This window comes from Camelina sativa, chromosome 18, assembly GCF_030686135.1.
Source record: "Camelina sativa cultivar CO46 ecotype springtype chromosome 18, ASM3068613v1".
Taxonomy (NCBI): domain Eukaryota; kingdom Viridiplantae; phylum Streptophyta; class Magnoliopsida; order Brassicales; family Brassicaceae; genus Camelina; species Camelina sativa.
The window spans coordinates 94,813-106,031 of NC_141897.1; the positions used below are offsets into that span (position 1 = coordinate 94,813).

At 38.7% G+C, this 11,219-nt stretch overlaps 1 protein-coding gene and 2 pseudogenes across 1 annotated transcript; 1 reads left to right on the forward strand and 2 right to left on the reverse strand.

The window, feature by feature from the left end:
* Nucleotides 1–259: 259 nt before the first annotated feature.
* LOC147921269 (putative disease resistance protein At5g43730 pseudogene) lies at nucleotides 260–7,090 on the reverse strand (annotated as a pseudogene).
* Nucleotides 7,091–7,475: 385 nt separating this feature from the next.
* On the forward strand, nucleotides 7,476–8,548 carry LOC147921270 (putative ion channel POLLUX-like 2). Its single transcript, XM_087498593.1, has 5 exons — nucleotides 7,476–7,599; nucleotides 7,699–7,768; nucleotides 7,854–7,927; nucleotides 8,042–8,152; nucleotides 8,239–8,548. The coding sequence occupies exons 2-5, from the start codon at nucleotides 7,747–7,749 to the stop codon at nucleotides 8,338–8,340; spliced, it is 309 nt and encodes a 102-aa protein (XP_087354719.1). The 5' UTR covers nucleotides 7,476–7,599; nucleotides 7,699–7,746; the 3' UTR covers nucleotides 8,341–8,548.
* Nucleotides 8,549–9,046: 498 nt separating this feature from the next.
* LOC147921271 (putative disease resistance protein At5g43730 pseudogene) lies at nucleotides 9,047–11,211 on the reverse strand (annotated as a pseudogene).
* Between the last annotated feature and the right edge of the window lie 8 nt (nucleotides 11,212–11,219).

Consider the following 11,219-nt stretch of genomic DNA (forward strand, 5'->3'; position numbering starts at 1 on the left):
CAATGCCATCTATGCTCTCTTTTGACAAACTGTAGCTCATTACTTAGGAGACAGCGCTGAACATGACAAAAGCACGCCAACATATCTTTTTACTCACACAGAAGAGATCGAGAGGAAACAAAAGCTGTTGTCTGTACTTGAGACAAGCTCTTGAAACAAAAGCAGTACATATAAACACAAACAAAACTGTATTATTACAAACCTGTCTGTATTTTAGAGACCAGCCATTCACTTAAGACCCTCATTCCACCCGTTATTCCTATGCATGCGTGGGAAAATAAGCTATATCTTCGGGTAGCTTTGGACAATATTTAACTTCGAATTTTCTACGGTTAGGAAGATTCCGATAATTCCAGCAGATTTCCGAAAGTCCAGCCAATTGATATAGCGTAAGGGATTCCAAGTTCCCAAATGGAACACCAATATCTTGATGCTTTCTGCTAATACTCATTCCTTTCTCCTTGTTTATTATTTCTTCTATTTTCGGTGAATACTCCACATGTAGCTCCTTACTATTTTGAGCAAATAACAGCCATGACAAATCCTTTTGCCCTTCCAAATGGATTATATTAACAGTGGAGAGTTGCTTGAAGCCTGGAGAAGTAGTGGATGGAATAAGGATCTCCATTGGTGAAATCTCATCCCTTCTTTCTTTGCTTTGCCAATCAATCTTTATCTCAGATATGTTTGAGGTCACTATTCCAAGGCATTGAAGACCTCCCAGAGCTAACGTGTTTAATATTACACGAGGTGCTGACATATTTCTTAGACATAAACCTTTAACACTAGTCGCCAATCGGTCATCTCCTTGTATCATTTCCAAAATCCTGACATCCTCTATGGTTGCAGTTAAAACCTTCAAGTGCTCCAAGTGTTGTAGTTCCTCCATTAATACGTCATCAACACAAACATGGCAGTAAAATAATTTCAACACTTGCAGATTTTGTAAGGTTTTTGCTATCCCAGCAAGACTCTCTAGTTCACGAGTGAACTCCAGGTTCAAGTAGATTAGTTTCGTCAAGTCACTTAGACGAACTGGTAACGATTTTATCCCTGTGTGTGATAAATTGAGATATTGCAAAGACCCTAAGTTAGAAATTTCTTCCGGCAACTCTTTAAACTCCCGTTTACAGAAAGATCCAAGACCACAAGTTGTGGCATTAACCGAAAGAATCCAACTGAAATATCCAACAACTTGTTATACGGGAGTAATAGGGTTGTAAGCTTGGGGCAGTCCGGACTGCAAGATATCTCCTCAATCTGAGTATTCATTAAAGACATCCGTCTCAAAATATCCCAATTGATGTCCTTTGGGATGAGACGAACCTGTGTACCAGATTTCACACAAACTGAATCTTTCTCATGTTCCAAGTTGGAGTCTATCCAAAGAGCCATCTCACGTATCACATCATGCATTTTTACTTTGGTCTTTAGTTCACAATCAATCAACAAATGTGCACGAACTAACAAGCCAATAATATCATAACCTTTGTTGGTACCTCCATCTTCATATTTGTTTGCATTTATGATGAATCCTTGGCATATCCAGTATTCTATCAACTTCTCCTTTTCTATTTCATAATCTTCAGGAAACAAAGAGCAATATAGGAAGCACAATTTGACTTCATCATTCTTTAAGCTATCATAACTAAGCTTCAAAACGACAAGAATGCTTTCTTCCATACCTGGAAACTCATGGCCAGGCGAATTCAGAACATTAATTGCATGATGCCATTCTTCTATAGTCTCTTTACATGCCATGGCTTTGCCAATGACATTGAGTGCAAGTGGCAAGCCTTGACATTTTGCGGCAACGATTCCTGCAAGTGTGGGGATATCCTGATGGCTCCTTAGTATGCTATCTCCGACAGTAACTCGAAACAATTCCCACGCTACATCCCGTGACAAACAATCAACTTTTATCAGCTCGTCAGCTTCCATGTGAGTGCAAACTTCCTTTAAACGTGTGGTGAAAACTATCTTCGATCCATTTTCTTGATTTGGAGGTGGAACTCCTATCTTGTTCAGATCTACTTGGCTCCAGATATCATCCAACAACAGCACAAATTTCTTTCTCTTGAGGTTATTGTATATGAGAGAGGCTTTCTCATTTTCTGTTTCTTGTTCCCATTCCTTGTCACGACGTAATCTTCCCAGAATCTGATCTTGAATGCCCTCATTCTGCGAATCTTTAGAGACCACAACCCATATCACAACATCAAAATCATTCTCCACTACAACAAAGTTGTTGTTGATACGAGCTAAGAGGGTGGTTTTCCCTACTCCACCCATACCATAAAGACCTAAGGTTCTTATTTCATCGTTCACGAGGCTGTTCCATGTCATCCCAACCATCGTATCCAAACCAACTGTGCGTTGTTGGATATGCTTGTTCTCCGCCTTAAGTATCATTTTCTGCGCCACCACTTCGAAATCTTTTTTAGATAGAAGTTCTATAACCTCTTCCAACATCTTCAATACCTTTTCACCATAATCGTAGCTTGATATGAAATCCTCAGAACAATAACCAAACAGACACAATCTTCCAGTTTCAGTTGATCTAACCTCAAGCAGATCATTGACTTGGGGTTCAACACTTTGTACCCTTGAAAGCCATAGCTTGTTGAGAGTTAAACTTGATTTTTTAATCAAGGTTAATTAAATCCATGTTCTAGAAGGTCGTTGGAGCTACGTCGGCCAAAGAAGCATGGGAGAAGCTTCGAACATCTTACAAGGGTGCCGATCAAGTCAAGAAGGTGCGTCTTCAAACTCTAAGAGGAGAATTTGAAGCTTTACAAATGAAGGAAGGTGAACTTGTCTCTGATTATTTTTCAAGAGTTCTAGTGGTTACTAATAATCTCAAAAGAAACGGCGAAAAGCTAGATGATGTGAGAATTATGGAGAAGGTTCTTAGATCATTAGACTCAAGATTTGAGCATATCGTTACCGTTATTGAAGAGACAAAAGATTTGGAGGCCATGACAATGGAGCAACTTCTTGGGTCATTACAGGCTTATGAAGAAAAGAAAAAGAAGAAAGAAGACATTGCCGAACAAGTACTAAAAATGCAAATTTATAACATTAAAGAAGAAATTGGGCAAAGTTATCAAAGAAGAGGTGGTGGTCAAGTACGAGGGCGAGGGCGAGGCCATGGATATGGAAATGGACGTGGTTGGAGGCCATATGAAGACAACACAAGTCAAAGAGAAGAAAGCTCATCAAGAGGCCGTGGGAGAGGAAGCTCAAATTCAAGGTACAATAAATCAAGTGTAAAATGCTACAATTGTGGAAAGTTTGGACATTACGCTTCCGAATGTAAAGCTCCTAGTAACAAAAGAGTCGAGGAGAAGGCCAACTACGTTGAGGAAAAGATTCAAGAAGAAGACATGTTATTAATGGCTAATTACAAGAAGGATGAACGAGAAGAAAATAATAAATGGTACCTCGACAGTGGTGCAAGCAATCACATGTGCGGGAGAAGAAACATGTTCGTGGAGCTTGATGAGTCGGTGAAAGGAAACGTCGCTTTAGGAGATGAATCGAAGATGGAGGTACAAGGCAAAGGAAACATTCTCATTCGATTGAAGAATGGAGATCATCAATATATTTCCAACGTTTACTATATTCCAACCATGAAGACAAACATCTTGAGTCTTGGGCAACTCTTAGAGAAAGGTTATGATATTCGATTAAAAGATAATAACCTTTCTATAAGAGACCAAACAAGTAATCTCATAACTAAAGTGCCGATGTCTAAAAATAGAATGTTTGTTCTTAACATTCAAAATGACATCGCACAATGTCTCAAGATGTGCTACAAAGAGGAGTCTTGGCTTTGGCATCTTCGATACGGACATCTAAATTTTGGAGGTTTGGAGTTACTTTCGAAGAAAGAAATGGTGAGGGGGCTACCTTGGATCAATCATCCAAATCAGGTGTGTGAAGGATGTCTACTTGGAAAACAATTCAAAATGAGTTTTCCAAAGGAGTCAAGCACAAGAGCTCAAAAGCCATTGGAGTTAATACACACGGATGTGTGCGGTCCAATCAAGCCAAAATCACTTGGTAAAAGTAACTATTTCCTTCTCTTTATTGATGATTTTCAAGAAAAACATGGGTTTATTTATTGAAAGAAAAATCTGAGGTGTTCGAGAACTTTAAAAATTTTAAAGCCCATGTTGAGAAGGAAAGTGGTCTTGTGATCAAAGCTATGAGATCCGACCGTGGAGGAGAGTTCACATCCAAGGAGTTTCATAAGTATTGTGAAGATAATGGCATCCGAAGACAACTAACGGTGCCTAGATCCCCTCAACAAAATGGAGTAGCAGAAAGGAAGAATAGAACAATTCTTGAGATGGCGAGGAGCATGCTTAAGAGTAAAAGACTACCGAAGGAGCTATGGGCGGAAGCTGTCGCGTGTGCGGTGTATTTATTAAACCGATCTCCAACAAGAAGTGTCTCGGGTAAGACACCACAAGAAGCTTGGAGCAGAAGAAAGCCCGGTGTTTCTCATTTAAGAGTATTTGGAAGCATAGCTCATGCTCATGTACCAGATGAGAAGCGGAGCAAACTAGATGACAAAAGTGAGAAGTACATCTTCATTGGTTATGACAACAACTCGAAAGGCTACAAGCTTTACAATCCCGATACGAGGAAGACTATTATAAGTCGAAATGTCGTGTTCGACGAAGAAGGAGAATGGGAATGGAAGTCAAATGATGAAGATTATAACTTCTTTCCACACTTTGAAGAAGATGACCCATAGCCACCAAGAGAAGAGCCTACTACACCACCAACTTCACCAACGAGTTCTCAAGGAGAAGAAAGTTCTAGCGAAAGGACTCCACGCTTTAGAAGTCTACAAGAGATTTACGAGGTAACCGAAAATCAAGACAACCTTACTTTATTTTGTTTATTTGCGGAGTGCGAGCCATTGAACTTCCAAGAAGCTATTGAAAAGAAGACTTGGAGAAATGCCATGGATGAAGAGATAAAGGCTATACAAAAGAATGATACATGGGAGTTAGCTTCACTTCCAAATGGACACAATGCGATCGGTGTGAAATGGGTGTACAAAGCAAAGAAAAATTCTAAAGGGGAAGTTGAAAGATACAAGGCAAGATTGGTGGCTAAAGGATATAGTCAAAGACCCGGAATCGACTACGATGAAGTATTTGCTCCTGTTGCTCGTCTTGAAACTGTTCGACTAATTATTTCATTGGCGGCTCAAAATAAGTGGAAGATACATCAAATGGATGTCAAGTCAGCCTTCTTAAATGGAGACCTTGAAGAAGAAGTTTACATTGAGCAACCTCAAGGCTACATAGTTAAAGGAGAAGAAGACAAAGTTTTGAGGTTAAAGAAGGCACTTTATGGATTAAAACAAGCCCCAAGAGCTTGGAATACACGGATCGACAAGTATTTCAACGAGAAAGACTTCATCAAGTGTCCATATGAGCATGCACTTTATATCAAAATTCAAAATGACGATATATTGATTGTGTGCTTGTATGTAGATGACTTGATATTCACTGGTAACAATCCAAGCATGTTCGACGAATTCAAGAAAGAGATGACGAAGGAGTTCGAGATGACAGACATTGGATTGATGTCTTACTACCTCGGGATCGAAGTAAGACAAGAAGAAAATGGAGTTTTTATTACTCAAGAAGGATATGCTAAGGAGGTACTTAAAAAGTTTAAGATGGAAGACTCTAACGCGGTGAGCACACCAATGGAATGTGGAATCAAGTTATCAAAGATCAAGGAAGGAGAAGGAGTAGACCCAACATTATTTAAGAGCTTAGTTGGAAGCTTACGATACTTAACATGCACAAGACCCGATATCTTATATGCGGTTGGAGTTGTTAGTCGCTACATGGAACATCCAACAACAACTCATTTTAAGGCGGCAAAGAGGATTCTTCGCTATATCAAAGGTACCATGAACTTTGGTTTGCACTATTCTATTTCAAATGATTATAAGCTTGTTGGATATAGCGATAGCGATTGGAGTGGAGACGTAGATGATCGAAAAAGCACAAGTGGTTTTGTGTTCTACATTGGAGATACAGCTTTCACGTGGATGTCGAAGAAGCAACCAATTGTCACGCTTTCCACTTGTGAAGCGGAGTATGTGGCGGCTACTTCATGTGTGTGCCATGCTATTTGGTTAAGAAATCTTCTAAAGGAGTTAAACTTGCCACAAGAAGAGCCAACAAAGATCTTTGTCGATAACAAGTCAGCAATAGCTTTGGCGAAGAACCCAGTCTTCCATGATCGAAGTAAGCACATTGACACACGCTATCATTACATTAGAGAGTGTGTCAACAAGAAGGATGTGCAATTGGAGTATGTGAAGACAAATGATCAAGTAGCCGATATTTTCACCAAGCCTCTCAAACGTGAAGACTTTATCAAGATGAGGAGCTTACTTGGAGTGGCAAAATCAAGTTTAAGAGGGGGTGTTGAGAGTTAAACTTGATTTTTTAATCAAGGTTAATTAAATCCATGTTCTAGAGTTCTCTCTAGAAAAATCAAGATCTCCACCTCCTTAAAAAATATCTAAAAGTTCTAGAATAATGTATCACCTCCTTAAACATAAAAATCTAGATATTTAGTTAGAACTATCTAGATAATTATATTATTATAATCTAGATATTGTGTTAGAATAATCTAGATTAAGGATTAAAATATTCTAGATATTTTGTAATATGGAGGCTATAAATACCTCCTCCTACTCTCATTTGTAACTAAGATGTTGTGAAGTTGTTCCAAGTTAAAATCAAAGTAATAAAAGTTTTATTTTCTAAACTACTCTCTCAAATACTCAAAACACTTTTTCCATCGCTTCTAAAAGAATTTACTTCCAACATAGCTTGACTCGAGCAAGCCGTTGCAAACCTTTATCTTCTTCTATGGAAACTCTTCCTAACAGATCTTCTCGTTCACCCTTAAGTTCTTGCATAGCTTTCTGCAAAGAATTGAGATTTTTTTCCATCATGTGAATGTAGTTCCTGTCGCTAAAAAAACAGCCACATGCAGCAGTGAAGATTTGATTCCACGGTATTAGAAGAAGCCAGTTCAACATTTTGCACAAAACTTTCAGAAAGAAACTGGGATTACGGCCAAGGGGATGCAGAAAAGAAAGAGGATTACAATCAAGAAATTAAAAGTCAGACCGCAGTTTCTATTAGTTTATTGAGAGTGGCAGCTTTAATTGATTAATATTGATCACCTGCATCCGTTAGCTTGGCAGTTTATTGAGAGTGGCAGTTTCTTGGCAGCTTCCAAGAAAGTCAGATGTTTCTTCTATATCACTTCAAGAAAAATCAGAAGTTTGAATTCGTCGTTTGCAATAATGATAGCACTAACAAATAAGTCCGAATGTGTTTTAGATCCATCTAGAGCAGACAAACAATCTGCTTATTCTCTTCTCATCGCTGAAAGCATCTGCAACAAGCTTGGAGTCAAAGGTAATTTACTAAATTGTTATTGAATCCAAAACCACATTGAATAGCTAATATTTGTTTATTTATGTTGTTTCTTTAGGTACATAATCTAGCCTCTGAAATCGTCGACTCAAATCTCGGCAAGCAGGTATTGAAAGGCTTTTCTATGTTTTTTTTCTTTTTTTTTTTTTTTTATTGTTGGCTTCCTTATGGTTAAGTTGCTGAAACATTACTCAAAACCATACAGATAACAGTGCTGAAGCCATCCCTAACTTTCATTGCAGCAGAGGAAGTTATGAGCCTTGTAACAGCACAAGGTTACATTCCATCTATTCAAATGTTTGTTTCTTGTTTATCTACCTATAATCCGAACAATAGTAATACTCTTTTCTATATAATCAGTTGCTGAAAACAGCGAACTGAACGAGGTGTGGAAGGACATTTTAAACGCAGATGGTGATGAGATATACGTTAAGGTTAAAAAAGAAAAATAGTCTCTTCCTTCAAATATTTCGTCAGTAACTTCTATTGAAATTCACTATAAATTCGGTATAAAACTAAAAATCTTGAGTTTGCTTTGACACATATAGGACATTGAACTGTACATGAAAAAGGGCGAGAATCCTTCATTCACCGAGCTCTCAGAGCGAGCTTGGCTGAGGAGAGAAGTCGCTATAGGCTACATAAAAGGCGGTAAAAAGGTGAGTGTTTTATTACTCTGCAGCATACGCTAACCTCTTCTTCCTCCTCACTAACGTTGATAATTTTGTTTTTCCTGTGGTTGCAGATGATCAATCCGCTTCCAAAGAATGAACCTCTCTCTCTCGAAATGGGTGACTCGTTGATTGTTATATCGGAGCTTGAAGGAGACCAACCCATCACACTATGATATTGTATACATTCTCATATACCACATTTTGTTATAGTTTCTTACACACAATGCAACATTGGGCAAGGAGACTGACTCACAAATACAACGCAAGCATCAAATAAGTCGTTAAATTTGTACAAAGAACAAACGCTTTTACATCGAAGCCCCTTTTTGGTCATTGCTCTTTGTTCTTTCTTTGACCCCGAATAAAAATCAGTCTTTGTAATTATTTGAGTTTTTTTTTTCCTTTCTTAAAGCCTATATGTCTCCAACTCGAGGTTTATAATTTTTTTCCAAATCACGGAGGCAATATGAAAAGAAAAGTTAGTTTACAAGATGTTGTTGCGTCATCGGCCACAAAACTTGGAATTGCATTGCTTTTGGTGGTGGACTAATATTTCCCAAATGTTGTATTTTTTTTCCACCGTGTCCCATGGATCTAAGACTAGCTCTATCCGGAAACATCAATGCCATCTATGCTCTCTTTTGACAAACTGTAGCTCATTACTTAGGAGACAGCGCTGAACATGACAAAAGCACGCCAACATATCTTTTTACTCACACAGAAGAGATCGAGAGGAAACAAAAGCTGTTGTCTGTACTTGAGACAAGCTCTTGAAACAAAAGCAGTACATATAAACACAAACAAAACTGTATTATTACAAACCTGTCTGTATTTTAGAGACCAGCCATTCACTTAAGACCCTCATTCCACCCGTTATTCCTATGCATGCGTGGGAAAATAAGCTATATCTTCGGGTAGCTTTGGACAATATTTAACTTCGAATTTTCTACGGTTAGGAAGATTCCGATAATTCCAGCAGATTTCCGAAAGTCCAGCCAATTGATATAGCGTAAGGGATTCCAAGTTCCCAAATGGAACACCAATATCTTGATGCTTTCTGCTAATACTCATTCCTTTCTCCTTGTTTATTATTTCTTCTATTTTCGGTGAATACTCCACATGTAGCTCCTTAAGATTTTGAGCAAATAACAGCCATGACAAATCCTTTTGCCCTTCCAAATGGATTATATTAACAGTGGAGAGTTGCTTGAAGCCTGGAGAAGTAGTGGATGGAATAAGGATCTCCATTGGTGAAATCTCATCCCTTCTTTCTTTGCTTTGCCAATCAATCTTTATCTCAGATATGTTTGAGGTCACTATTCCAAGGCGTTGAAGACCTCCCAGAGCTAACGTGTTTAATATTACACGAGGTGCTGACATATTTCTTAGACATAAACCTTTAACACTAGTCGCCAATCGGTCATCTCCTTGTATCATTTCCAAAATCCTGACATCCTCTATGGTTGCAGTTAAAACCTTCAAGTGCTCCAAGTGTTGTAGTTCCTCCATTAATACGTCATCAACACAAACATGGCAGTAAAATAATTTCAACACTTGCAGATTTTGTAAGGTTTTTGCTATCCCAGCAAGACTCTCTAGTTCACGAGTGAACTCCAGGTTCAAGTAGATTAGTTTCGTCAAGTCACTTAGACGAACTGGTAACGATTTTATCCCTGTGTGTGATAAATTGAGATATTGCAAAGACCCTAAGTTAGAAATTTCTTCCGGCAACTCTTTAAACTCCCGTTTACAGAAAGATCCAAGACCACAAGTTGTGGCATTAACCGAAAGAATCCAACTGAAATATCCAACAACTTGTTATACGGGAGTAATAGGGTTGTAAGCTTGGGGCAGTCCGGACTGCAAGATATCTCCTCAATCTGAGTATTCATTAAAGACATCCGTCTCAAAATATCCCAATTGATGTCCTTTGGGATGAGACGAACCTGTGTACCAGATTTCACACAAACTGAATCTTTCTCATGTTCCAAGTTGGAGTCTATCCAAAGAGCCATCTCACGTATCACATCAGGCATTTTTACTTTGGTCTTTAGTTCACAATCAATCAACAAATGTGCACGAACTAACAAGCCAATAATATCATAACCTTTGTTGGTACCTCCATCTTCATATTTGTTCGCATTTATGATGAATCCTTGGCATATCCAGTATTCTATCAACTTCTCCTTTTCTATTTCATAATCTTCAGGAAACAAAGAGCAATATAGGAAGCACAATTTGACTTCATCATTCTTTAAGCTATCATAACTAAGCTTCAAAACGACAAGAATGCTTTCTTCCATACCTGGAAACTCGTGGCCAGGCGAATTCAGAACATTAATTGCATGATGCCATTCTTCTGTAGTCTCTTTACATGCCATGGCTTTGCCAATGACATTGAGTGCAAGTGGCAAGCCTTGACATTTTGCGGCAACGATTCCTGCAAGTGTGGGGATATCCTGATGGCTCCTTAGTATGCTATCTCCGACAGTAACTCGAAACAATTCCCACGCTACATCCCGTGACAAACAATCAACTTTTATCAGCTCGTCAGCTTCCATGTGAGTGCAAACTTCCTTTAAACGTGTGGTGAAAACTATCTTCGATCCATTTTCTTGATTTGGAGGTGGAACTCCTATCTTGTTCAGATCTACTTGGCTCCAGATATCATCCAACAACAGCACAAATTTCTTTCTCTTGAGGTTATTGTATATGAGAGAGGCTTTCTCATTTTCTGTTTCTTGTTCCCATTCCTTGTCACGACGTAATCTTCCCAGAATCTGATCTTGAATGCCCTCATTCTGCGAATCTTTAGAGACCACAACCCATATCACAACATCAAAATCATTCTCCACTACAACAAAGTTGTTGTTGATACGAGCTAAGAGGGTGGTTTTCCCTACTCCACTCATACCATAAAGACCTAAGGTTCTTATTTCATCGTTCACGAGGCTGTTCCATGTCATCCCAACCATCGTATCCAAACCAACTGTGCGTTGTTGGATATGCTTGTTCTCCGCCTTAAGTATCATTTTCTGCGCCACCACTTCGA

Coding starts and splice junctions, on each gene's coding strand:
- LOC147921270 (XM_087498593.1), top strand. CDS start 7,747: ATGAGCCTTGTAACAGCACAAG. Junction 7,928..8,041: donor GTGATGAGATATACGTTAAG/GTTAAAAAAGAA, acceptor TGACACATATAG/GACATTGAACTGTACATGAA. Junction 8,153..8,238: donor ACATAAAAGGCGGTAAAAAG/GTGAGTGTTTTA, acceptor CTGTGGTTGCAG/ATGATCAATCCGCTTCCAAA.